Genomic DNA, 27,725 nt, shown 5'->3' on the forward strand with positions numbered 1-27,725 from the left:
AAATCAAAAGATCTGTCAAAACCACTCTGGAGAGACCTAAGTTTGCATGATAAACAGCTGCATGAGTGCAGCTATTTAGGTATAAAAGGGACTCATTTGAGCGTGCATCAAAATGAGGAGACAAATGCTCAAACTCTGGGAGATTAAATATAAAAGCAAGTAAAGCAAACCAGAAAATGTCTTGAGGAATAAAAGGCCAGAAGAATAAAAACCACCTTCCCTAACGCAGAGCCAAGGAGGCAGAAAAATCAATAGCAACACATACAGCTTAGAAAAGACACATCACATCTGTGCTCACCTTGACTAATGTACCAGAGCTCTACAGGCCCAGGGAAAGAACTGTCCTAGCACCAAGCATCAGTGGAAAAACTTAACAACAAAGTGGGCAGAAACAAAATATGAGGCTCAAATATGCTCACTACGGTGAAAAGGAACTCCACAGTAAAACACCGTAAATAGTAGCTTAACTATTTCTTGCTTAAATCCATTAATCCCCAGGACTTGAATGGAACATTGGAGATCAGGTTTTGAAGGAGTGCAGAGGAATTTATTAAACCTCTTTGTCATCCTGTGTAACATTTACAATGAGCAAACAGGTAGGAACTATCACAAAGAAGAGAAACAGTGAGCTAAGTGTGAACAACCGCAGCAGGGAAGAGCCAAGATGGCTTTTACAGAGCAGCCAGGCCTCACACCTGAAGTTTGTTGAGGGATTCAGCTCCACACCTTTATCCACATGCCTGCTGTTGATAAATTTTCCTGAATCTCCAAAAGCCATTTGATAAAGTTCCTTTGCCAAAAGGCCTTTAAAGAAACTGGTCTGACATGGGACAAAGAGGCAGGGAGGAAGTAACTGTCAAGTTTCCTATGTGTTTCCCAAGTTGCTCATGAGGAGATTTTGGGCTTTGGTTACCCCTATTGGCATGTCCTTCAATAAAGCCCAAGTGTGCTGCCTGAACACTTCTTAGTAGTCTTGAAGGTAATTACTATTACCTTCAAGAAATTAGAGCTTGAGTAACTCAAACGTGGCCACATGGCAACCAGCGACTTCTGGCAGGCATTGTTTCACAGAACAGATGCAGCATCCCCAATCAAACTTGGAGTGAAAAGGTCACTTCCAGGAACTGGAAGGGAAGTGAACCTGCTTAAGGGATCCACCAAACCTGCCAGGGTCAGGTATGGCCAGGCAGGCAGCACCACAGCACACGGGCCAGGCTCCAGGGACTGCTACAACCTGAGCCCCAGTGGCAACTCAGCACAGCCCAACACTACCCTGAAGCCAGAGAGAAAAGCCATTAGTGGAGAAGTGCAGGTGAAAGCATGACACAAGGGATGGGCAGGAGTGGGAAGTCCCCCCCCCAATAAACATGTCCCTCTGGGAAAGGACATGAAAGAACAGGAAGCTTCACACAGCAATGACTCACACACAAAATTGCCCACCAGAAAAAGCTCTTTCCATTCTCATGTGAGCCCAACTTCCAATCCCAGCCTCAGAGACAGCCAAATGACACAATTCAGGACCGTTCTTTCCTCTTTATTCACAAACCTTTCAGGATGAGGAGAAACATCTGGGGAAAGGTCGAAGTGTATTTGCTTTTTCCTCTTTTTCCTAAAGGAAATTTAAACATCCTGGGAAAAAAAAGGGGCAGGGAGGATCCAGGGAAGAGGATTTTCTGGATTCATATGAAATGCACTGAAGGAGCATGAACACAATGATGAAAATCAGATCTTTTTTTTTTTTTTTTTTTTAAAAAGTGTAACTGGCACCTTTTGACTTAATAAAAAACCCAAAAATCTGCTTCTGCCTTCTTCCTTCTGTCATTTATTCACCTCTGCTCTGAAGGCATTTGCTTTGTTTTTCCACATTTCTTCCATTCTTCTGGGACTAGTGTGTCCTGGAAAGACAAATCCAAGAAAAATTAACTCTTCCAGGCAACAAAGCACTTCCTTGCACAGAGAAGTGTCCCCAGACCCCTCATTCGCTCTCCAGGGAAGTGTTTCAGACCAGCCTCTCAATGGAAGTTTATCAGAGTGATAAAACCAGTGCTGCAATGGAACCAAGGGCTGAATTCAAGGAGGATGGAAATGGTCAGACAAAATGAAGGATAATCTCTGGAGCAGAAGGGATGAATGAGCCTTGTGAATTACAGAAGTGAACAAAAAAGCCGAGCTGAATGCAAAGCCTGCAGGTACCTGAACTACTCTTCTACTTTTAACAGGACCAATCTGTCTGCTTGGAATCAAGTGGTCCATGTAAACACAAAATAAAGTTCTTTAGGTCCTCAAGAAGAGGAAGCAGTCTGATGTGGGCACAGCACACCCATCTTTTACCTTCCAAGATGCCAGAGACAGGCACAGCTATGGATGCTGAGCACTTGACAGCCCAGCCCTTAAAGACTGTAACAATGCACTCTTAACTGATGTATCTGGGGCATCAGAAACCCCAGAAATAAGGACAAATGCTCGTGAGTGCACATGGCAGCAAAACATAACTGATGGTTTGTAGATAATAAATTCTGTGCAAGATCATCCAGGATTAGTCACAGCCCATGAGGAATTAAGGAGTTAAAACACCATGTTGAGAGACAGAAAACATGCAAGCTGTGGAGAACACAAGTGAGGCATTTGGTGACAGGCCACTGAACAGCTGAAAGCCCAAAGCTATGGTAAAAAGAAGCATCCAGGGACAAGAACAGCACCAGCAAACACAGCCGGGATGCAGTCAGCGTTCATCTACTAAAACAAGTGACAGCCATCTCCAGTTCCTCTCCAGTTACTTGTCACAGCTTGTTCTGTGCTCAGGTACCTCAAAACACTCCAGGGAGAGAAGAGATAGGAGCAGGATGTTTTCCTCTGGGACATGACGCCAAATTCTCCTTAGGCAATTTTCATGAATCCATCTTCCATACTATCTGAGCTGCAGACAGGAGCTTACACCACAGTGCACATGGTTTCTGTGACACAGCCACCCACAATGGTTTTAACACCACAAAAACTGAGCTCTGTGTGTGCCTGGAGCACTGTGAACATGAGAAAGCAGATGCTCATGAGATGTATCACTGCAGCAATTGCAGTTTCATCACACGACTTCTCCCAGATGCTCTCTTCCCTCCCCAAAATAAAACGGTGCACTGACAGAGAAATGAAGCCTCACATGCACATTCAAAACCAGGCAGCATGCAGAGCAGCAGGCAGTCCTGCCTCCTACACTGCTGTGCATACAGCAAACTGGGACCTTACCTGCTCAGAATGAAAGGAAAAGAAGGGCTTTCTACTGGTGAATGGTAATGGAGACTTATCAGGTGACTGCATTCAATGGAGGGGGATGACTGCTGCTGACTGAGCCATCATGACCAGTTCGGTGTAACGGGAGGATGAGCCCTGGACTGGGTCGTGTTCTCATCCGAATGAGGGGATGCTGACTTGACTGCTGCACACAGAGATCATTGCCACCCCAAATGAGGACGTAATTCAGCAGTCAGAGTGCCTGGCAGCTGAACAGCCAGAATACTGCAGATGGGGATAGTGAGTACCAACAGCAGGATGGGAACAACCCAGGTATCAGCCACTTTCACCATGGTCTCCTCCAGCCAACATTACTAATAATTTATTTACAGGAACAATACTGCTTAAACCAGGTTTATTTCATCACCCAATTGCTGCCTGGTGCCCAGGACAGCCTGTGCACGTATTAGCATACAGGATTCAGATTGAGGAAATCACACAAAGACAATTTAGTTCTCAGAGGACACGTACTGCTAATATGCAAACCCAGCTGCAGCCAAGGACACCCAAGGACTGATTTAAAGCCCAGTGAGCAATGTTGGAAGGATGCAGTTTCAGCTCCGATATCTTTTTGTACACAGAGTGAGTGATGAAGTGAAATGAAAGGCAGCATGCCCAGGAAAGGCAAATTCCAAAAAGGCCCTTACTTCTGGAAGAGCTGGTCACTAGCAAAACCCCCTTTTACCGCAGCGTTCTATACTTTGCCAACCTACTGCTCTGCTCTGCAGCGATCCTGCCAAAAGGAAAGAGGGAGAAAGGTTCAGAGAGGACAGGAAGGAGGAAAGCAGCCCTGCTCCAGGAACCAGAGCCAGTGATAGAATGTAAAAAGCAAAACCAGACCTTCTGGTAACTTCTGTAAAAGATGGTTTATACAGTTCCCTTCCCACAGCCGCCAGCAGTGTCCATAGTGGAAGAGCAGCTTTGCCTCAAAGTGCCATGTAGTTAATTACCACTGCACTTCAACATCTGAGCCAGGCTAGCAGCACCTCACAAAAAGATGTCTTTTTGAACTTTAAAGTCATGTTCAAAGGGTTTAACTTTAGCCTAAGGTAGAAGTTTTACTTTCAAATTTGCCATTGTAGTTGCAGCTTCATGTTGTTCACAGTGAGAAAGCACATGGACACCCCCTGCAGTGTTTTGAAGTAGGAACCAAGCACCTGCATTTATGTGTTAACAGAAGCCCTGGTTGAGCAAAGACACTTAGAAGTAAGCTTCATTGTAATATTTCTCCCCAAATCTGTATCCTAGGCAATCTGTAATTAACAATGATTTTATCATTACTCTAAATACAACAGAGCCCTGTTGGCAACAAAATCCCAATAGGAACTGTCATACTAAAAAGGGAAAATGCCACAGTGGAGAAGGCTGCACATCCGAGGGACCAAGGCTAAGCAAGCTGGGAGGATGGTATGAAAAGGGTTAATTATAGTAATCATCCTCCCTGCTGCAGCCATGCAAGTAGAAACGTTTTAAAGACAACAAATCATTGCAAAAACCCTGAAAGTCATGTTCTTCTGTTTGGAGTTTTTTTTTTCTTATAGCTCTTATCCTGGTTTTAATACGGTGTAATCAAAAAGTGAGAACCCTGGGGTACCTTTGTAAACAGGTATGCAAAGATAAACAACCCCTAGTGGCTCCAAAGCGGAAAGTAAGAAAAGCACAGGTTTGATGGCAAAGCAGGCCAGTAAGATCATCTTCAAAGCCAAACTCTGCATTAGTACAAAAGGGCTAAAACGTTAAATCTCACATGGAAACCCCACGTGGCAGAAGGGAAGAAGAGGGAACAGTCTGACCTCTAATTAACACATTGTACTGGCAGCCTGGGTCAGCAAACTGCCTGCAGGCTGTGTAAGCCACGACACATTCACCAGACACTGCACAGCGAAGACTCAAGTGTGAAGAATCAGTCCAATGCCAGCACAGAAATGAATGCTGTAGCCCTCACATTTTCCATAGTTTTGCTTGGGTGTGCTGTCCTTTGTTGTTGCACACCTCTAATAAGCATCTGCTTCCCTTCCCTTCTGCTATAATCCCCCTGTAGGGAGGTGAAGAGAGCAGCAAAATACTCCCATCTTACCTTCCTCCTCTTAAAACTGATCTCGTAAACACAGCTACAGAACAGTTGGGCCTCTTCTGCATCGATAGTGGCTTTCATTATCTAACAATATTGTGAGAGCTTGATAGACCATGTAGCAAAATGAATTTGTCAGTGAATGGGTCTTGCTGGATGTGGGTTTCCCACATCAAAGTGCACATACTTCCACCCTGTGCTTACTCTGTGTGCCTGATCACTTCAGCAATGGCCATTCTCCCTAAAAGAACTGTACCTCAGTGACAGGACCTCACTGCCCCAGTCAGTTTAAACCCCCAATCTGAAAACAGGCACGAAGTGAGACTGAACAGCACATCCCACACAAGATCCAAGAACCAAAAGCAGTGTTCACTTTTGTATCAGGTACTGACACATGGTAGCATCAACGTCATCTCCTTCCCACTGATTTTAGAAGCAGCTCCCACCAATGCATCCACCCCAGCTTACCGTTTTACTGCTTTCTGAGCCAGCATCCTGTTGCCTGCCAGGAATGTTATGCCACCCAAAATGGCCAAGTACTTCAGAGTCTGGAACATGTTGAGCTGTGTCCAGTAGACATACATGAGTCCCAACATTGCTGTGAAAAACCAGACAGAGCCCACGACTGAAATTGCATTTCAAAGACCATTCATTATCCTCAGAACACTTGTTACGTTGTACTGCCAGGCTGAAGCATTTGGTTTCTATCTCATCTCTGAAGCTCTGAAACGGCAGACCTGGAACTACACATTATTGCCAGGGAAGAGAGGCATCTGGGTCTCCATCCTGGAGAAAAATGTGACACTGACAGCTCGTAGCCAATCCTCTTGTGGTAGAATTATGTATGTATTATAGACATTAAGGGCTATTAGGAGAGGATACTCTGGATTTCAATAGAGACTATTAACCTTTGCGCATCTGCAGGAGCTTACAGTTTTATAAAGCTTCCAAAGAAAATGGTTTGGATTAAGCAACCCACTGTCATTTGAGAAACAGTAGATCCAATGTTCTCTCAACCTGCTATGTTTTTGCTATTCTACCAAGACAGTAAATGCCTGTGCAATCAAGGACACAGTAAAATTGATGAAAAAAATTGGTCCAGCCAAAGAACAAGAACTTTCACAGAAAGAGCTTTAAAGAAAAGCTGTAGCCTTTCACTGTAGAAGCAGTCCTGCAGGTTTCAGTCCCCACAGAAACTCCCTGTTACAAATGATAAACATGCAATAGAGAAAGTGTGATCTCTGGAAATAAGAAGTTCTATTAAGTACAGATAAATAGTGTGAGAGAGGAGCCTGGATAATGACAGCTGCCACAAACTGATGGCCAAAACAGCTTTATCACCATATTAACAATGATGAAAAGCAGGAAGACAGATGAAAACAAGAGAACAAATGTTATGCTATTATGTCATTATAGTTAATAGACCACAAGCCCATTAACCACCAGGGCTTTCATCTGTAACTCCCAGGTGAGAAAGTCAAACAAATCAGAAAGCCTCTGACACTTACCAGCATGTCCCATGTGAAAAACAATGGTGCTGGGAGCAAAGCTGAAGTTGGAGATGTTGGCACCTATCTTTATCCACTAAAAGAAAAGAAGCACAACTTTAATTACAACAGCTTTGTAAATACAAGCTTTTATTTTAAAATTCAGTACCTTTCAAGCTTGTTTAAGTTCTTCAATGACTACAGTGTATTCTCTACAGAAGCACTCGTTTAGTGCTACAAGAGCACAGAGTAGTAATTTTGCTAGAGAGAACTGTTAAACTCCTCTAGTGAAAATTTCTCCTGCTATTTCCGAATGCCAAACACATTTTCTCACTTATGTTTCTTAAACTGATGAGAGGATGCTGCTCCAGGTCTACGTTTTCCAGAAAAAGCAACATTGCCATTTCTACCCTGCTGAATTAATTTCAAACCAAAAGAAAAAAAAAAGGCGAGGTTCTAGTTCTGAAAAGGGTCATAAAACCCTTTTCAGTGTCTAGAGGACAAAAGAGAAAGGCATGAAGATGTGAAATGTGTAGTATCAGTGGGATTTTTCACTAAAGTCTCATCAATGTGTATATTGTGAACTCCAGAGACCAGTGGACATGACTATCCGAATGCCAACTTTTGATGACACTGGGAAGGGAAAAATCACTGCCAAGCAAACAGAGATGAGTTTCATCCTCTAAATAAGGAATAGTTTAACTTGCCTAGATGAGATTCTGTATTGCATTAAGTTCAAAACACTGATCTGACACTACAGTGAGTAGCAGTGGATGTTTCAACTGCAGACACCAATACTAATTATATCCATAAATGGGAATCCATCTGATAGGATTAAGTAACACACATTTGGTGATGGATATATTAAGCGCATGCCAGAATCACTGCTTTTTTCCTGTGTAATTCTAACATTAGTTATAATTTAATCTGCCCACTGTTATTCAACATCCTGAGCAGAAGCACACTGGAGAAACTCACCCACCTACTTCTACTCACCAGCAGTGTTTTTCTGCTTTGACTATAAAGTCACCCCCCCCCCCCCAACAGTCTGGGAAAGAGACAATACCAGACCAACACCCTGCACTGCCATTGCGAGCTGTGACTCCAGCACTGCTGTGCTAGTTGTGATTAACCTTCAGTTTTAATAAGGAGTTTAGCTGGCCAACCTTCTGAGTGACTTTGGACTGTATAGGGAAAGATGTTGTTCTTCTGCGGCTCACTTCACTCACCAGAATGAGCAGCAAAAGCAGGGGGGAAAGAATCAGTGCCGTGAAAGTGTTCGATACCACAGTGGGAGGTCTCTTCTCAGGCTCCCTGAAGAGGTGCTGCAAACAAACAAAACCAACTCATAAGTAGGAGTATTCCAACAGAGCTTCCCAGAGGACCAGCTGCAGCCCTGGTGCTGTTCCCAGATGTTCCTTTGGATGATAAGCATTCCTCTTAAGGCAAAGAGACTTTGAAGCAGTGTCTGTTCCAGCCTCTGCACATTTAATCTCTGGCACAGTTCACTTTTCTTTGCACTCACAGAAGCACTTGTTAGCTTGTCATCAGCACAGATGGCTGGAATGAAGCAAGAGACATCTTCAGAAGCAGAGAGCTTCTGTGGTGCTTCCCTAGTCAAATTTACATGTTTGAGTCTTTTCAGTGACACTAGCTGCTCTCTCATACATAAGACACACAGCTTAGTTATTCATACTCTAGAGGAATGCACCACATTTCCTTCCATTAAGCAGTAACTCTGCTCTTCCTTTATTTACATGACCTACACAGAATAAGAAATGAGTTTTCAAAAATAAATTACAAGGAGGACGAATAACCCCAGCAGGACTGGCCCCCATCCCCACACACTGGTTTTGGTTTTGACTGTACCTGGATTTCAGGTTTGGGAACAAAGAGGTTCTTTGACTGGACTGTGGATGGCGCATCCTCTTCTGGGAATGTGATCACAACATCAGCCTGAAATGAAATCGTGCAGCTTCATGAAGTTTGATCTTAATGTGATACAAGTTTTATAAAGCCTATTCCATTACTGTGGCTTATTTCCTTATTTGTCAATCTCCAATTGACATGATTTTTTAAAGGGAAATAAGAAAAAGCCACCAGATTTTTTAAGCAGCAATTTCTCCTAAACAGAGACAACAACAGAACTTACCCATCTCTAAGAACTGGACTTATTTCTAGCATAAAAGGCTAAACCTTGAAGTGCTTGCTGTGAAATTACCAAACCCGTAAAGGTTCTGAAGCTTCTTTTCCCCCATGAATGAATGCTCATTTCTGTCTTGCCTTGATGCCTACTTAAAAACTTAAAACAAACAGCAAACCTCAGAGCCCACAAATGGCCAAAAGGATTCTGGTTCACTACAAAGAACAAACATTTGAGCTTTCTTATATCCAGGGCTGTACCATGCCCTCCCCTTCAGACTGCCAGTAATCTCAAAACCACATGGCCACTTTTTCAGCTACATACCACATTCCACAGGATTGGATTTTCCAGAGTGGCATCTCCAATTATCAAGTAAAGAGTGTAGGTACCAGAGGCAGAGTCAAATTCAGTCTTTCTTTCAGAGGTATCCAGTTCAAACTTGTAAACGTTCTTGCTATCTGGTTCTGCAACAAACACCACCTCCTGGCCAGTCTTTTGGTTGTGAAGTCGGACAAAAGTCTAGAAGGAAAGATTGTAACGTTTATGGAGTATCTCACAGTGTTTATAAATGACAGAGAAACAAGAAACTGACCCCCAAATCAGAAAGCACATTAACAGAAGTCAGAGTATAAACTGGGAGTCCAGGTGTCTGAAAATCAGCAAAGTTCTGTGTTTCTTTGAGTAACAACATTAACACAGGACCATACTGGCCAATGGCCCACTTGGGGTAGAGGGTAAAATACTGAGCGTTTCTCCACAGGATATATGCAACAGCACACAACAGGGATGTACACACAGATGGGTTTTGTTAGGGTGTTCCCCCTTCCCTTTTTTCTATTTTATACATAAAAAAAAAAAAGATTTTAAAGGAAGTCCACATTCAGTGACTTTTCCAGCAAACAATCTGTATTTAAATAATCAGAAGCATGCTTTTACAGTACAGGCTACCTGCACTCATTCTGTTAAGTAAAACATAGCACCAGAGCCAAAAGAGGCTTCATTTAACATACAGCCAAAACAAGTTAACCCAATTCACTTCCCATCTACCAAGACCAGTGATCTCTCACAGTCCGTATCAGAAACAAAAGGCTTCCCCAAACCTATTAAATCTTTTCTAAAGCAACTGCCACCTCAGATGCTTCAAGATGGAACATCTCGGTGACACTGCAATGACAAAATCTTCTCCCAACCTGGTGAGGGATGAGTTCAGCTCCGCTGTTCACATCTATCAGCTGGAAGGATAATGCAAAATTCTGGTGGCTGTCAGCAGTGAATGAGCCCTTGGCTTTGGCTGGGTAAGCTACCCTGGGAGGGAAGAAACCAAAGAGAATTGAGGTGGTGTTCCAGGAAAATCCTTGCTCTTCAAAGAACCCAAGGCATGCAAGCCTGCCTGGCAGTACCGCAGTCTACTCAGCACAGATGAGCTATTTTATCAAGTCAGGTGAACTAACAGGTCTTTCTCTTCCACCATAAATTTAATGAAAATTAATTAATAGAATGACATCAAGTCATTTTACCTGGTTGTTTTTGGTGCAATGCTCTGATCTTTATCCACAGTAGAAAGATCCACATTGGTAATCCCAACTTCTGTGGAAACTTTTACTTTCAGCTGCAACAAAACACAACAGAAATTACTCAGAGCACTCTACATACATTAATTATGGTCAAGTTCACAGCAGAAGCTTTAGCTCTTCTGTCCCCTTCCCCAGAGAGGGTCTTACACTAAGCCAAAAGACAGAACCTGATCAGAACAGAAGGATACATAGCAATTCTCTCAAACACAAGCAGTTACTGCAGTCTGTAGGTTTTAATGAGCACATTTGTTCTCCAAGCTTCCAAATGCTTCCCTGGAGAACTCAAGTTTCATTGCTAAGGTATTTTTCACCATAAACTACTATTTGTTACTACAGGTTTGCTCATGTGAACCAGCCCCACACCCTCACCCCGAAAAATAATTCACAGGGAACCTGCGGGAAAAGTATGCAGAAACATGAGTTAAAACATTCAGGCCAGACTTCAAACACAACAGTCTTGGTGGTTCCTTTACAACAGAAAGTGTCATTTAAAATAGAGGTTACCCCTGAAAATGCATCCATTAACAGGTGGAATACTGAGGCTAATGTTAGTAAAGCCTTAGTTTGTTTCAAGATGGGAGCAAAGAAAGATGGACTAACGAAATATTAATGTTAGAAAACGTATGTGAAGGCAACTCCGAGCTGCTGCACACAGGCCCTCCAGCTGAACACCACACAAACATCTCACAAATATTTTAATGCCAGGAAATGTGGTCTCTGCTGGAGTAATGACCCACTGGTTTAGCTCATTACTGTCAAAGCGATGGTGCATTAAGGACAATTAATGCTAATAACAGTAAGGAAAAAAAGCAGCTCCCCAGCAGCCCTCCCCCGCACCAGTATGTCTTATTAGAAGCGGTTCCCACAGAGCTGCCCCAGTGTTAATACATTCCTGCTGGGACCTGGGGAGGAATGTGTGTCAGCAGCCAGCATCTGCAGGGCCAATCAGTTCCCTTCTGACACTCCTAAGTGCCATTACTACTACAACAACATAAATTTGACACACAGAGTAAAGGTCAGTTGTAAATAAGCATCTTCCTCCAGTCCAAGCTGGCTGTGTTGGAAGACTTTAAAAGCTAATCTTCTCCTTGAACAGGTGATTGAGGATAAAAACTACCCTGGGAATAGACATCACTGGAGAAGAGAAGGCTCAGCTGTTGATACTGGGGTGACTATATGAATAGTTACAGATGTCACTGTTCTTCTCACTGTAACAGACTTGAGGGGGTATCTATGCATGAAATGAAGACTTCATTTACATGCTGCTTTGGACACTTTCTCCACTACCAAAGCAATACCATATACTACACAGTTAGGAAATATCAAAAGACCTCCTTGACTCTTTCCTGCGGATCTAGAGCTTATACAGGTGAACAACAAATGCCCAGCTTCTGTACACAGGGAATCAGCAGACAACTGCCAGACAAGCCTTGAGATTTACAGATTCAGATCTTCAGTGCTCTGAAGAACTGTTTTTGCATGGGTACTTTGGGCTGCTCTATAATCATTTCCACTGCTAGCCTTTGTTCATATGCTGTCAGATCAGCATCTAAGTGCTAAATCAGGTTTGAAATTTATAGAAATCCCTTTTGATCATGTATTAATCTGGTTACTGGTCATAATCCAGTCAAAATCCAGTCCATTACAGAAAAAGCATATGATAAAAATGTCATGCAACTGGCAACATCCTTAATGGGTATAAATAAAAAGCTGTTTCAGTGAATAGCACACAATTAAAATGCCATCAAAAAGTAGACCCACCTCAACCTTGTTAGCAATAAATCGCTTATCTCCATCAATACTGATAGAGAAATCATAATATCCACTTGCAGGTTTTACATTCATGAAGTTCAGCTCAAAGACATCTCTATAACAAAAAAGGCAAAGGGTTAAGTATCCTGTAGGACACTAAAGAGATCATAGCTTGCTACTAAGAAGTCTCCAAATATGCCAGATTAAGCAGGCAAAAAGTGAAACGCAGCAGAAAACTAACATCACTAAGTGCAGCAGAAAAAGAATTCTTCAAAGTTCCCCCGAGGTCAGAAGAACATTGCAATTTCCCAATCCCAATCAGAAGAAAAAGCAACAGAAATTCACCATCACTACGAAAGGTGCTTAGTCACCCATTACCAACAAAACACAACTACAGCCATACGAGTTTTCCATTATACAAATGTTTCTCTGGTGGAAGAATACATGAGGAAAACAAGAACAAAGCTGTTTGAACACCACCCGTTTGCCTTACAAATTGTAAATATAAGATTAATTCCTTACCCTGACAGAGTAAATGCTGTCTGTTGAAGGACAGTGGCTTTGCTAGATGCACTCTTGGCGTAGTCAAGTTTTACAGAAGCTTGAGTCAGTGGCTCGGACATAACATCAGTCACTTGTAGCTACAAGAGAAAACCAAGAATTTCCATTAAACCTGTTGCCCCAGAAGGAAAGGAGAACACAGACAACTCACTACCCCCTGTATTACACACCCAGAATTCTTCCCTGCCCAGCATCCCAGATTCACCTAGTTCTTTCTAACACAATGGGAAAGCTAAAGTTTGAAATCAGCAGAGCTGACTTCCACACAGTGCCTTCTTCAGGTAGTGGCTGCTAAGCCCTGGGTAAGCAGAGGCTCCCAAGAATCACTTCATAAAAGCACTAAAGCCCCAGATCTACTGGAACCAGAGGCCTGGAGTTAAAAATGAAGGACATCACCTCACACAGTCAGCTTAGACCTGCAGTACTAAAGACTGACCCAAGAGATGAGTTAAGATCTGAAGTTAAGGACTCACCCTGAGTACAGGCTGATGGTGAGACACAGCTGCAGGCCCGTCAGGGATGACAATGACAGGCAAGTGGTAGCGATTCCGGGATAAGGAACCTGCAGCACAAGCAACGCTGAAAGCCTCTGAGAGGGTCTCAAAGTTCTTCTTGCTAAAAATTGCATTCATCAACTGAATGATTTGATCCTGAAAGAGAAAAAGCAAATTACACAGAAGCGTCAGCACCTTACCACTTGTGCTGGTTTTGGCCAAGGTAATTTTCATCATAGCAGCCAGTATGGATTCGTGCTGGAAACAGTGTTGATCAAATAGGGATGTTGTTACTGCCGAGCAGTGCTAACACAGAGCCAAGTCCTTTTCTGCTCCTCACCCCACCAGTGAGGAGGCTGGGGGTGCACAAGGAGTTGGGAGGAGACACAACCAGGACAGCTGACCCCAACTGACCCAAGGGATATTCCACACCATATGGAGTCATGGTCAGCATACAGAGCTGGGAGAAGTAGAAGGAATGGGGAGATACTCAGAGTGATGGCATTTGTCTTCCCAAGTCACCACTACACATGATGGAGCCCTGCTCTCCTGGAGATGGCTGAACACCTGCCTGTGGGGAATGAATCCGTTGGTTTGCTTTGCTTGTGTGTGGAGCTTTTGCTTTACCTTTTAAACTGCCTTTATCTCAACCCAGTAGTTCTCTCACTTTTACTCTTCTGATTCTCTTCCCACTGCACGAGGGGAGCACAGTGAGTGTGTGGCTGTGTGAGGCTTAGTTGCCAGCTGGGGTGAAACCATCACACCACAACACTGCAAACTGGCTCAGTATAATGTTATTAATAAAAACATCATTTATAAAGACTGTTTAATTTCCCACTTGCTTTAAAAATAGCTCAAGTTATGAGGCAGCCCCAAACTAGCTTCCTTTTGAGTATCACATTAGCATTCTCATTCTTGGCTGGGAGGTTCCAACCACAATCACTGTAATTGTGCTAAAAACTTGCCACACCAGAATGTGGATGTATCTCTTCAAACTACATGTTTAAGAATGGAAGATACCACCAGCTCAACTATCCAGACCGTATGCAGCTGTAAAAAGACAATTTGGCTCCACAAGCTGTACAACTGCCTTTGTACAGTAGAGAAGGTCCTTGCTACCTGTCAAGTTGGGAAGGCCAAGAAGCAGTGATGCAACGCATCCCAATGGCTTTGGAAGGCGCCAGTCCAGGCCTATGACAGGATAGGCTTATCCCCTTAGGTTCAGCAGCATCCTCAAACTAAGAGGATTCGCTTTAAAGCAATACCACCAAGAGCAGAGAGTCAGCTCTGGCTCTGGGATGTGCCAAAGCTGATTTGCACTCTCTGAAGTAGGAGTGGGACCACATCCCCCAGCTGGTTTTGCAGCGCAAATTTGTAGGGTTAGTGCCACACTGCCCAGGGTACCCAGTATTATTGAGATTCTTCATCACTCCTTGCTAGTCTAGAAAATGGAGGGATTGGTTACCTGTACTTTCATCCAAGCAAAGAATTATGGGCTAAATTCTAACCAGAAATGAGAATAAAAAAGCAAATAAAGCAATAAGCATATACTTAGTAAATTAATGAGTACCAATGTACACCACAACTAGAGAAAGTATCCAGACAGATGCCACAAGCCTCCTGCATAGTACAAATCCTGGTATGTTTTTCATTTATATGAGGGCATGGCATAGCTCCAGACCCAGGTCAGCATCTGACATTCATTTAAATTGGGGAGGAAAACTGTTTTTTCCAGATAATACAAATCAGTCTTCAAAGAGAGTTTTGTGGCATTCTGGAGGAACTCTCACCATTCACAAGAGATAAAGCTTTAAGCCCCAACAACAGCATTTCTGACAGCACAACACTAAACAATTTTCCTTGATTGGTCTTTTTTTAAACATCCATTGGACACTGACAGTTTGAATTGTGTGTAGCAGAATCACTACCTCAAAAATGACACCAAAATGACTCTGCATTAGTTTGTTTGGCAGAAGCATGGAAGAGAGCCAAGAATGAACTCAGATGTCTTATGCCAGGTTCTGTCTCAATGCTGCCACTTTGGCTGGTGCTTTAAGGAGCTGCCATTCTCCACCACAAGTACAGCTAAACTCAGTTAACTTGTGGATAGCTTGCAATAGTGATTTCTGGCTTTATTAAGCTCAAAAGGAATTTCTGACAGACTTTCATTTTTGACAAGCTTTTTGCATCTGGTTTCCTGTTGGTGTATGGTACTAACGCCGTCTCCCCTTTGGGCACCCCAAACTGGGGTGCCTGCATTTCCTCACAGGTAAATAACATCTACAAAGCACATTACAATGCTGGAGAGTGCTAGGTAAGTGCCAATACCAGAACAAGCTCCGAAACAAGAGGTTTTTTTTTAACAGCTTGTCTCAATAAACAGAAGAAAAGCTAGGCCTTATTTGCAACTTCCTTCTGTACATCTGAAAAACAAACCAAATCCAGGCAGTGATCTTGAAGGTGGTATTTCCTCCTGGATTCTGTTCCTTAGCATTCCCTCTCACATGTCCCTTTTCACTGAGTGTGTTCATTGTTTTTTCCCAGTAGAAATTCTACCCAACTATAGTGGCCTCTTTGCACAACAGGGACTAGGCAGATCCTCTTTGAGAGCTCCAGTGTGCAAGGGAGGAAAAGGCAAATACAAACCTCCTTCATTGCTGGCTCTGTACCCACATGGTCCGACAGTTTATAGGCAGCAGCCACAAACAGTGCCGTAGTCTCAATTCCTTCTTCAAACTGCAGATAAACTCCACCCAAGTCATCCAGGCGAGCAACAAGATCCTGAAAGAAAGAGTTATTAAGGTTTAAACTGCATTCTAGTAGATCCACAGAAGTTAACTCTACTTCTACTTCTAATGCCTACTCTACAATCGAGAGTATCTGTATAGGATCCCTGACTTATTTTGTAATAGTCATTTGGAAACAGGATTTAAAAAGAAAACATCAGCCTTTAGTGGATTTAATTGCACTTAAAAGTCACGACTTTCTGTGTTTTGGTCTCCTGTGGAACACTTAGAAGTCCAGAAGAAATATCTGCTTGAAACAGTCAAGTCAACCCACATGATACAGGCAAGGAATTAGCAAGGTTGGTTTTCATTTTTTATTTCACATTAATATCTCTTTTAGTACTACAGAGGTCTAAAATTCCTGAATTTTAGAAAGCACAGTGTGTTCCTACCTCTATCTCCTCAACAATGCCACTTAGGTCTGCCTGTTGGGACAAGTACGATGCCGTCTCCAAAGCTTGGATGGTTCTTAAACAGGAACAAACAAAACCAAATGATTGTATGATTTTTCCTTCCTAAGAAGCCAAACATCATTTAAGTCAAAGCAACTACACTTTCTATTCTGAATAAAGTGTTAAACAGCTGTTATTGCAGTCAACTCAAGACAAAGAATGTGCAGTGATTCCTGCTTATTGTCATGGTTTTTCACCTCCCAGTACAGGCATCCAAAACAACAGGGCTGAGAAACAGCATCAAGTCTACAGCAACCATAAATGAGAACCATGGCTGAGTTTAACCCAAAAATCTGTTGTGAATCTTTTAAAAAGAGGAGGCTTCTTTGGGATACATTGTCTTCAGTGAGCACTACTCTTGAATGCAGAAAATTGCCCCAAAAATAATTTTTCATGCCCCCAGAGGGATAAATATGAGCTGCACAAATCACACAATCCCCGACTGGTTTGAGTTGAAAGAGGCCTTACAGCCCATGCAATTCCAAACCCCTGCCATGAACAGGGACACCTTCCACTAGAGCACGTTGCTCTAAGCCCCATCCAGCCTGGCCCTGAACACTACCAGGGATAGGGTAGCCACAGCTTCTCTGGGCAACTTGTGCCAGCGCCTCAGCACCGTCTTAGTAAAGAATTTCTTCCTGATGTCTACTCTAAATCTCCCCTCTTCCAGCTTGAAAACTTGTCCTATCCCTCCATGACCCTTGTAAAAAGCCCAGATTTCTTGTAGACCCCCTTTACTTAGTGGAAGCCTGTTGTAAGTTCTCTTTGGAGCCTTCTCCTCTCCAGGTTGAACAAGCCCAGCTCTCTCAGCCTGTCTTCATAGGAGAGGTGCACTAAATGAAAGCACAGCACCTAATCTGCTACACCCATATTACAAAAATTAAGTGTTAAAATACCCTTTACTCTAAACCCCAACTGCCTAGAGGATAAACATGTGACAGTGAATTACTTCCAACTGAAAGACTTACGCCAGCACACTTTCCTCTTTGCTAAGACGAGCAGTAAGAGCACTAAGTGCTTCCTGAGATGCCAAAGGAAGGCCAAAGCCACTCAGGGCCCCAACAGCATGGAAGATCTGGGTGACTGAGGAATCCTCACTGACAGCAGCAAGCAGCAGCTCCCTGGTCTCATTTGAAATGGTAACCTGAGGAAAAACACAGGGACCACATAGATTCACATGTGAAAAAACACAGCCTTCTAATTACAACTGATTGCTTCCAGGAACACCACGCTTATTGGCGAACTCCTGGAAGCTTTTGGGATAAAGCCCTTAATCTTTTATTAGTTTTATTCATTAAATCCCAAAGTTTTCCTGTCAATAAGTCAGGATAATCTAAGATTCAGATTTATCCTGGTAATCTGCTACTGCTTTTCACCTGGCATCACATCCTTGTGAAGCAGTACTCCTGAAAAATGGGGCCTGGATAGCCCACCCACAATGCAGCAAGGGTGGCCTGCATTTGTATCCTTGCTATGGTTCAACACAGGGTTTACATCCAAACAGTTTCTCATCTACCTAAAAAGTTTTAAATTGATGCTGTGAATTCTATTAGAATGTGCTGGCTCCTTTTTTCTTAGCCATGAATATTTATCAAGTAACATCCCCTCGGAATTACTGTGAACCTAAGATACAACTGAATACAACTCACTAAAAGAAAGTAAAAGTAGAAGTTATGCATAAAATAAACCGAAGAAAAATATCAAGGCAAGTATTTAACTGGGAACATCTGCCTTTGGAGCTCAGGGCTCCAAACCCACCTCACAGCCAGCCAGGACCCGGATAGACTGTGCGGCATAGAAGAGGGAATCAACACTGCTGGAGTCCACATGAGACTTGATGAAATTGCATGCAGCCTGTGAAGAAACAGAAGTTAACTGACAGCAACAGTCTCAAAGCCATCAAGGAGATGTAAAGAGTACTCTGAGTCAATTTCATACATGCTGCTGTGCATTTTCAGACTGAACTAAAGGCAAATTAAATCCGTAGGAATATTTGCAATCCTACACTGCACAGAAACAAAGGTGATTCCTGGCTAAAGAGATGAATGATTTTCACGCCAACTGTACTGCAACCAGAATTTCAATTTAAATTTGAGTATAATTCTAAAACCCATCAAAATTGAAGTCCTGTGGGTGTATTTAGTCAGGAAAATCTCCCAGGATAGAGAGCAGATGAACAGGAATACTGTGGGGGAGTTTCTTTCCCACCTATGCAACACACACAATCATTAATGGAGGCAGAATACAGAGTTTCAGAGCGTAGCCAGGTAAGCAGCTACAGTGTGAAGGCAAGCAGTGAGACTGCTCAGTAATCTGTAGCAGTTTATGTTTTATTAACTAGTTATTAACCATGTTATTACGTAGACTATTAACTGAACACTAGATAGATAGATCATTAAAACTGCATTTTAACCAGAAAATAACCAAGAATTTAACTGCTCATATATAAACGACAAGGTTTTGAGTACGTGGAACATAGGCCTTTACAAGCAAGACAGGATTTTCATGCTACAGTTACCCAAGAATACCAATAGATGTTCAAGTGTTTTGCCTAGTTATTATTTTTATTATTTTTACTACCTCTACCTTTTAAATAGAATCACCCCATGAAGAGGTACACCATCCACAAAGAAAGCCTCATCACAAACCTCAAGCAACAAGTAAATAATTCCTCTTTACCTGCAAAAGCAAAGGCTGTGCTATCCCTGCCGAAACTAGGATGTACTAAAAACCAAGCCACACTGACATAAACGAAAGCAGCAAGGCTGAGCCTTGCCTGCAGGTCACCAGTAACCACCACAGCCAGGTGTGCAGTGTGGTGCACCGCAACACCTTCAGGAGTGTCACATTAAAGAGTTTGTGGTGCAAATGCACAACACTCAAAGAGAAACAAAATCCAAGTGGTTTAGAACTACTGAACTAGCTGAATTTCTGTGGAAAGAACAACCTTCCATTCATAGCTTAGGTGCATACGTAAGCACACGTGCACAGAAGCAGACGTGCCTATATAAGCAGGTTGTTACAAGGACAGCCTTTACTAGGTTTAAACTAGAAATGTTCCAAAGCCTGGAAAGGCAGTAAGCATCATGCTGATGCTGCAAACCTTTGCTTCTAGTCTGGGCACACACAAGCATATTTTAGATGCAAAAATAATGAAATCATGGGACCTGGCTACATTCACTGTTAGAACTGAAATGAAATAATGCCAACTCTAACAGGACAGCAAAGCAAACATGCTGCAGGCAGAAATCTTTTGCACAACCCAGGAACAAACCAACAACTGTAGCAATGTCACAACAGGCTATGGAGAGGCAAGCCCTGAAACCACCATTTAGAGGCACCAAGTGTAAGAGAGCCCCTGGCACATTAGTGCTGAGACAAAGATGCCACCTACTCCACCAGCACACCTTAAAGGTTGCCAGTGACGGCCACTGCGTTGGTGTGATGCTCGCTAAGGACACAACGTACATCCATCTGCCTCTGACTTCCCTCAGGGCCCGCAAGCAGAGCTCACCGCACAGATCACCGTGTCTCGCGTTGTGCAGCCCCTCAGCACCGCCAACTGCTCACCTTTTCGTCTGCCACCCGCACACCCAGGCTGGCGAGGCCCACGATGGAGTAGAAGGCGGCCTGCACGTCGGCGAAGGGCCGCTCCAGCGCCGCCCGCAGCCGGGCCAGGTCCTGGGCGGTGAGGCGGTGGCTGGGGGCCAGAGCCTGGGCACCGGCGAGGAGGAGGAAGCCGAGGGCCGCCACCAGATACAGACGCGGGCCTGCGGAAAGACAAGCGGGTTGGCCGCGCCGCTCTCCCCGTCTCCCTCCCGCCGCCGCCGCCCGCTCCTTACCCGGCGCCGCCATGATGCCGCCTGGGCCACGGCACCGCTTCCGCCCCACGCCCCGCCTCGGCCTGGCCTGGACCATGGCTCCCGCGCCAAGGGGGGGGCGGCAGGCACAGCGCATTTCTCGAAGGGGTTTCAGCCCCACCGGAACCAGCTCCGAACGCCACGAAACTGTGAGAGAGAGCAGCCCGCGGGGACGGGGGACGGGGACGGGAGAGGACTGGGCAGCCACAGGGCAGCCGAAGAAGAGGCAGCGGCGGCTCCCCTGCGCGGTGGGAGTGGTACGAGCCTCCCGGCGGCCCTCGGCAGCGGGCGGGGGCGGCCCCTGGCAGGATGTGGGCTGCGCTGATTGGCCGAGCCGCCTGCCGCTCGCAGCGCGCCATGGGTGGTGCGGCTGGTGGTGTGTCCGTGTCAAGCCATGCCAGCGCGGCCCGGCCCGGCTCTGCCCAGGCTACCCCGGCTCGGCCAATGCCATCCCATCCCATCCCATGCCATGCGATTTCACGCAATGCCATCCCATCCCATCCCATGACATGCGATTTCACCCAATGCCATCCCATCCCATCCCATGCCATGCGATTTCACCCAGTGCTATCCCATCCCGTCCCATGCCATCCCGTCCCATCCCATGCCACCCCACTGCATCCAATGCCACACCATCCCGTCCCACGCCATCCCATCCCATGCCATGCGATTTCACCCAGTGCCATCCCATCCTGTCCCATGCCATCCCATCCTGTCCCATCCCATGCCATGCGATTTCACCCAATGCCATCCCATCCCATCCCATGACATGCAATTTCACCCAGTGCCATCCCACCCTGTCCCATCCCATCCCGTCCCATCCCATGCCACCCCACTGCATCCAATGCCACACCATCCCGTCCCGTGCCATGCCATCCCATCCCACGCCATGCGATTTCACCCAATGCTATCCCATCCTGTCCCATGCCATCCCATCCCATCCCATGCCATGCGATTTCACCCAATGCCATCCCACCCTGTCCCATCCTATCCCGTCCCACCCCATGCCACCCCACTGCATCCAATGCCACACCATCCCATCCCATGCCATGCCATCCCATGCCATGCCATCCCATGCCATGCCATCCCATCCCATGCCATGCCATCCCATGCCATGCCATCGCATCTCCTATCATGCCATGTACATGCCACGTAACATCATGCCATGCAGTCTCATGCTGCACCATGGCATGCCATGCCTGTCGTGCTACAGCCTGCGTGTCAGGCAGTGCTATGGGATGTCGTGCTACAGCCTGCGTGTCAGGCAGTGCTATGGGATGTCGTGCTACAGCCTGCGTGCCAGGCAGTGCTATGGGATGCCGCGCCGTGCACGCAGCCAGACCTCAAATTTCATCTTAGCAAAGCAAAGCACATGCCAAACGGTGGGCTGTTATTTTCAGAGCTGATGGAGTCAGGTGCTTGAATGTTCTCCTAGTTTAAAACCACCACTCCTCATCCTATCACAACAGGCCCTGCTAGAAAGTCCCCATGTTTCTTATGGACCCCTTTTAAGTACCGAAAGGCTGCAATAAGGTCTCCCCAAAGTCTTCTCCAGGCGGGACAAGCTCAGCTCTCTCAGCTGTTCCTCACAAGAGAGGTGCTCCACCCTCTGATCTGTGGCCCTCCTATGGACCCTCTCCAACAGGCCCATGTTTTTCCTGTGCTGAGGACTGGACACAGACTCCCTCTCACCAGAGCAGAGGGGCAGAATCACCTCTCAACCTGCTGGCCATGCTCCTCTGGATGCAGCCCAAGATACAATTAGCCTCTTGGGATGCAAGCACACATTGCTGGCTAATGTCCCATCTCTCACCCACCAGTACCCCTAAGTCCTTCTACTCCAGGGTACCCTCAATCCCTTCATTCCCCAGCCTGTATCAATACTGGGGTTACTCTAATTTACATGCAGGACCTTGCACTTGGCCTTGTCAAACCTGATGAGTTTTAATGGACCCACTTCTTGAGCCTGTCCAAGTCCCTCTGGACAGTATCCCACCCCTCATGTCAGCTGCACCATTCAACTTGGTATGAAATGGTGGGCAGGGAAAGGAAAGAAGGGAGAACAGGCTTTGGGATTATGCTATGCTGGTTTTCCTAATGGTCACTTGCAATACCCTGTTTCATACTGCATATTATTTGCATTTAAGTCAAGAGCCCAGTAGTTCAGCTGTCAGAAGGGTCAAGTCCCACTGCCTTTGCTACAGACAGCAGCAGGCTACCTACCTGGTGTGAATAAATAGGCACAAGCAAGCCCTTGGGAATACACTGTTTATTCTTGGAGCTGCCCAGGGCCTCTATGGCCCTAGAGCCACACATCTCTTTGGGTTCCCAGCTACTTCCCTCTTTAATGAGTTGGGCTGCAGAGGCTCCTACAGCCTGTGCAGGGCTCCTGTGCGCACAGGGGGCTCTGGTGTGTGCTTACTTTTTTTCTGTAACTTCTCCTTCACAGTTTCCAGAACTTCAAGGACAACGGCTCTGATGTACTCGATCTCTGCATCCTGCTGCTCAGCTCTGGAGACAGTAGCAGAGCTTTGCATGGACGTTGCCTTGCGTGCTCCTGGGATCTGTTGTTTTAGTGGTCTGGGTGATCCTGGCTTTGACACATCCTTACGATTCAGGAACTTTGAAAACGGACAGCATCCTGCAAAGCATGACAAGATGGAGCTAACACTTTCAACAGCCTCTACGGTCGTTCCGTCAATACAAGTCTGCAAAGATGCTCTGCTGGAAGCTGCTGGTTCTTCTCCAGACTTGCTCACTACGGAGGCTCTTCTGGCACCTGGCCCCCTGGATGCCAAATGCTCCAACAAGATCTCCAACACTGCTGTCACGATCTCCTGAGCCACCAGTCTAGTTTTGTCCTGGAGATCCACATAAATCTGCAGAAGCTCCGCCTCACTGGTCCTGGCAAACAACCTTCCTTTGACCCTGTGGGGAGCCTTCCCTGAGGCATGGTTGGACTGATCCTGCGTCATCACTATCTTGACCTTGTCCTCAGCCAACTCTTGAAGCTCCTTCTCTTCTTCAGGCAGTAAAACCTGCAGCTGGGATATGTTCTCGGGCACTTCCTCTTTGGCACACTCGGAAGGCTAAAATGAGGAGCAGATCATGAGTGAATGTGTTCCTCTGCCTTGGTTTGCTTTCCTCTTCCTTCACAAGACCCCTGCCCAGACAAAGTCTCAGCAATCAAGCTTGAAAAGCTCTGGGTTTCTCCATAGGCCACCCAGCACACAGAGCTTTCTGGTCTCCCGTGGCCAGGAGACAAGTGTCGTGAGCACTCCTCAGAACCAAGCACTGCCATTTCGCTTAGAGCAAAGGGCACTGTAGCCCCACTGGACCTCAGCATGGTGAACTATGTGCCATGGATCCTGAACTGCAAGCTAGTGGCTGCCTGGGTACTGCTGGTTGTGGCTGGAGGACAGGTCCCTGGGCACAGCGGGTACCCACAGGGGCCAGTACTTCCTGTGGGCTCACTGCCTCCAGAAGCAGGATGCGTTGGGCAGAGTTGAATGGAGGTGGGAAAACCGTAGAAGGTGCTGCAGCAGGCTCTTTGCTCCAGTCTCTTCTGCCACAGCTCTCAGCCACTCTCGGCTGAGGGTGCTGCCCTGAACCAGAGCAGCCCGTTTACCCCTTCTTGAGGCCAAATGCCAAGAATGGCTGTTTTCGGAGCAGAAGAGGGAACAATCCTTTTTCTTGTGGCACTTGGTTATTATCTGCCAGCCCAAGGAAATACATTGGCACTGATGAGGCCACACCTGGAATCCTGTGTTCAGTTCTGGGTCCCTCACTACAGGAGAGACATTGAGGTGCTGGAGTGGGTGCAGAGAGGGCAACGGAGCTGGTGCAGGGCCTGGAGCACAAGTGTGATGGGGAACAGCTGAGGGACCTGGGGGGTTCGGTCTGGAGAAGAGAAGGCTCAGGGGGACCTCATCGCTGCCTACAACTGCCTGACAGGAGGTTGTAGTGAGGTGGGGTCGGTCTCTGCTCCCAAGTAACAAGGGACAGGACAAGAGGAAATAGCCTCAAGCCGCACCAGGGGACGTTTAGATTGGACATTAAGAACAATTTCTCCACCAAGAGTCAGGCATTGGAACAGGCTGCCCAGGGTAGTGCTGGAGTCACTGTCCCTAAAAGTGTTCACAAACAGTGCAGATGAGGCCCTCGGTGATATCGGTTACTGTGGACTTGGCAGTGCTGGGGAACGGTTGGACTTGATGATCTTAAAAGGTCTTTTCCAACCTGGTTGATTCTAGGATCCTTTGGACAGGAGGCAGCCTGAAAGTCTACCATGGGCTGCCAGCCTCGTGCAAATCTGCGAAGCTGCGAGTCACAAACAGCAGCATCTGAAATTGTCCTCTGCCATCATTTGCCATTCTGCAGTTTGACAGCCTGACTGCCATGGCAGGAGGAGCTAAACCCTTCATCCTGGCACAGATACCACCCTGGGCAAAGTGTAATGTGCCCACCGGTTCTTGTCTCTGATTGCAACCCTCTAACAAGGACACGTCGCACACCAGCACAACCTCCTCAGCACCAAGCAGTGCTCGCAAGCACCCTCTCCTGAGACCTGGGTACCAAAGCGCTGCTGCACAGCAGAGGTGGTCCCCAGCACCCAGCAGTTCCTACTCACCACACCCTGTAGTGTGCTGACTGTGTGTCTCCTCTTTCCCACATGCGTTTTGCAGCCGACCCGATGGAGGAAGCGCTGCACTTTTTCCAGTGCCTCCAGTCTACCGATCCGTTTCTCGATGACAGCGAGAATCCTGTCAAGAGACAGGAAAGCAGCTGAGAAGGAGATGCTCTATCTTGCCCGTTTCCTCCTCTGCCATTCCCATCATCCTGCTCCTGGTTGCTTTGCTCTGGCAAACCCCAGCTGCCTGCCCAAGGCTCCAAACACAGACCGCACCAATGTGTTCACAGCCTTCCACGAGTGAGGTTTGTTCACTTCCTCTCAGGGACCACGGGCCCCCTTCAAGAGCAAGCATTACTTGGCCTTTTCTTACCTCTCTCTCCTTGCCCTCTCACCACTTGGCAACCTCTTTCTTTGCTCGTGCACCAGCCACTCTCGCAGCTGAGAAACATGCAGCTCATCTGGCAGGTCAGCAGCACCCTCTAATTTGTCCACTTCTTGCCAAAGCTTGTGCTGAAAGGTGACACAGGTTGTGACTTACTGTTGCTGGACAAGTGTTCATGCCTCTGCATGCTGAGGTATCCCATGGGCTCAGGACAGTGCTCTGCTTCAGCCACGCAACCAGGGCAGAAGAGAAATGCTTCCCTTGGGACCCTGCATGTCTGTATGGACCCTTCCTGCCCATGCCCAGCCCTGCACCAGCTCAGGTAGCAGCAACACCCAGGTAGGAAGCAGCCACACACCAGCTCAGATAACAGCACAGCCCTCACCTCTCCTGCACTGGCTACCTCCCCAGGATGCCATAAGCCCTTGTCACCATACCACTGACCCGTGTCCATGAACACTGCGCTTTGCCTACCTCCTCTCTCCTGAACATGTTCTCTGCATCCACCTTGAGCCTGACCAGGTGCTGCCTGTACTCATTGAACTGCTTCAAAGTGCAAACCACCTATGGAAAGATGAGGGCAGAAATCCCTCAGGAATTGTCAGGTCAGCTACTTGTGCTCCCAGGGACGTGAGCCCCACAGGCCTGTGCCATCCACCAGCAAGCAGTGGCTGCAGCAAGTGCTCTGGGAACCCCGCTTGATAGGGGCTCTTTTTAACAGCCCAAAGTCCAAACCTACTCTGCCATCATAGGTGATGGAACCCTCTCTCTTCAGCATCTGCAGGTGGTCCTTGCGATGGTGGTAGGCCTGCAGATGTGGGTCATGCAGGCTGTTGTATTCCATGCTCAGCAGGTGGCAGTAGGGATCTTCCAGGTTGAAAAAACCTGAAGACTGGAAAAGCTGCAAGAGAGGTTTTCCAAAGCATGAAGACGGGAGGAGAGAGCAGCAAAGAAGTGCCAACGGCTCTGCACCAGGGAGCCAGGAGCTTCCCTCTACCCCCAAGCACTGTCAGACTGAAGGGCTACAGTGCCCACTGCAGAGCAGGTGGCCACAAGGACTTCTTTGAATGACAGGGACCCCATAAAAAAGGAGAGCTTTCCAAACCCTTCCCATTTCCTTTACCTTTCCCCCTAGTACTGCCCTGCAGAAGACAGGCTTGGTGCCAGGGTACACAGGGATCTTGGCCCCGAGCGGCAGATCCAGCAGCTGAGCATGTCCTTCTGCCTGTAACAGTCTTCTGCTCCTGAGCTAAAAAGAGGGAGGCATCAGACATTACCTCCATAAACCTCCCACCCGGATGGCAGTTGCCAGAAAGGCTCTCAGAAGACTCCAACCAAGGGGAGTACCAAGAGCAGCCCAATCAAAAGCTGCTCTCTGCTTCCTCACAGCTCCCTTCCTCAGCACCTCCTGCCTGCTTAGTCACAAGCTGGGCTGAGCAGAGAGGCAAGAACCCCTGAAAACCCTTCCCAACCACTCTTGGACCCCTCCCAGCTCCCCAAGCACATCAGAAAGCCTTAGAACAGCCTCATATGTCCCGGGCTGCTGGGCCAAGTCCTCACCATCAGCTTGTTGCTCCTCTCTGCCCGCTTCCCCTCTGTGCTGGGCTGCATGTCTGTGCCTCCATGGCCAGCAGCAGGAGGGTGCTCCATGGCTATTCCAAGTGTTTTCCTGGGGCTGTAACCCTGCGCTGGCACATCTCACTCCAGAGGCACCCAGTGGCAGCCACCACAGATGCTGCTATGTAAAGCAGTTGCCCATTGTTGCATTGATGCGTTGCCATGTCACTGCCCGGCTGCGCCAGGGCCTGCCTGAAGCCCATCTGGCCATGCATTTGGGACGCCCATTCATGTGCATGTGAATAGCATGAAACAGCACGAGAATAAAGAGTGGTCCTGCTCGGACAGGAGGCATTGGACCAACTGTAGACAGGGGCTGCTTTAGAAGCTGCGGGAGTGCCTGCAGTGCCCCCTGGCCCGAGTATATGCAGTTTCCCATGCAGGCACTGAAGAGCTGCGTTTGTAGAGAAACTCAAAACGGGTAGAGGCTCTACCATCAGCATGTGGGAATTAAGGCAATGCCCAAACCCAGGTCATAAATGAACTCCTGAGATTTTATTGGGAAGATCAGATGGAGTTCCAGGCCCCTTTGTTCCAGCACACACACGCCTTTTGCCTTTCGGCAGGGGACAAAGCAGATAGCTGTGGGGAGTGAAGGATGCCATAGGTAGCCAGTGTGTCTGATACC

At 46.6% G+C, this 27,725-nt stretch overlaps 3 protein-coding genes across 5 annotated transcripts in view; 1 reads left to right on the plus strand and 2 right to left on the minus strand.

The window, feature by feature from the left end:
• Positions 1-27,725, plus strand: part of LOC134175879 (immunoglobulin superfamily member 1-like) — a 105,669-nt gene that overhangs the window by 17,832 nt on the left and 60,112 nt on the right. The window lies entirely within an intron of this gene.
• RPN2 (ribophorin II) lies at positions 1,514-20,580 on the minus strand. 2 transcript variants are annotated; one of them, XM_062642164.1, is made up of 18 exons: positions 20,448-20,580; positions 20,176-20,375; positions 18,364-18,459; positions 17,574-17,749; positions 16,546-16,621; positions 16,014-16,148; positions 13,347-13,523; positions 12,835-12,953; positions 12,322-12,427; positions 10,504-10,595; positions 10,177-10,291; positions 9,311-9,505; positions 8,713-8,799; positions 8,073-8,168; positions 6,865-6,940; positions 5,825-5,954; positions 3,933-4,018; positions 1,514-1,895 (listed from the first exon to the last, which is right to left on the minus strand). In XM_062642164.1, the coding sequence occupies exons 1-17, from the start codon at positions 20,560-20,562 to the stop codon at positions 3,967-3,969; spliced, it is 2,043 nt and encodes a 680-aa protein (XP_062498148.1). In that variant the 5' UTR covers positions 20,563-20,580; the 3' UTR covers positions 1,514-1,895; positions 3,933-3,966. The 2 variants fall into 2 exon arrangements, with proteins under 2 accessions (XP_062498148.1, XP_062498149.1); XM_062642165.1 differs by lacking the exon at positions 3,933-4,018 and having other exon boundaries at positions 20,448-20,579.
• FSIP2 (fibrous sheath interacting protein 2) lies at positions 22,720-27,438 on the minus strand. Of its 2 annotated transcripts, XM_062642166.1 has the most exons (7): positions 27,041-27,438; positions 26,604-26,729; positions 26,220-26,381; positions 25,955-26,044; positions 25,469-25,608; positions 25,096-25,228; positions 22,720-23,554 (listed from the first exon to the last, which is right to left on the minus strand). In XM_062642166.1, the coding sequence occupies exons 1-7, from the start codon at positions 27,128-27,130 to the stop codon at positions 22,835-22,837; spliced, it is 1,461 nt and encodes a 486-aa protein (XP_062498150.1). In that variant the 5' UTR covers positions 27,131-27,438; the 3' UTR covers positions 22,720-22,834. The 2 variants fall into 2 exon arrangements, with proteins under 2 accessions (XP_062498150.1, XP_062498151.1); XM_062642167.1 differs by lacking the exon at positions 26,604-26,729.

Source organism: Pezoporus occidentalis, unplaced genomic scaffold, assembly GCF_034315485.1.
Source record: "Pezoporus occidentalis ecotype Australia unplaced genomic scaffold, CSIRO_AGI_Poc_V1 ctg70, whole genome shotgun sequence".
Classification (NCBI taxonomy): Eukaryota; Metazoa; Chordata; class Aves; order Psittaciformes; family Psittacidae; genus Pezoporus; species Pezoporus occidentalis.

What these genes read in the sequence shown, in the direction of transcription:
- RPN2 (XM_062642164.1), bottom strand. Translation starts at nt 20,562, where the DNA reads ATGCGCTGTGCCTGCCGCCCCCCCCTTGGCGCGGGAGCCATGGTCCAG. An exon ending in ATTGCACCAAAAACAACCAG is followed by an intron (nt 10,292 to 10,503) that starts GTAAAATGACTT and finishes CTTCCCTCCCAG; the next exon opens with GGTAGCTTACCCAGCCAAAG. An exon ending in CTGAACTCATCCCTCACCAG is followed by an intron (nt 9,506 to 10,176) that starts GTTGGGAGAAGA and finishes CTTTCCTTCTAG; the next exon opens with ACTTTTGTCCGACTTCACAA.
- FSIP2 (XM_062642166.1), bottom strand. Translation starts at nt 27,130, where the DNA reads ATGGAGCACCCTCCTGCTGCTGGCCATGGAGGCACAGACATGCAGCCC. An exon ending in AGAGGAGCAACAAGCTGATG is followed by an intron (nt 26,730 to 27,040) that starts GTGAGGACTTGG and finishes CCCTCTTTTTAG; the next exon opens with CTCAGGAGCAGAAGACTGTT. An exon ending in ACATGTTCAGGAGAGAGGAG is followed by an intron (nt 25,609 to 25,954) that starts GTAGGCAAAGCG and finishes GTCACCTTTCAG; the next exon opens with CACAAGCTTTGGCAAGAAGT.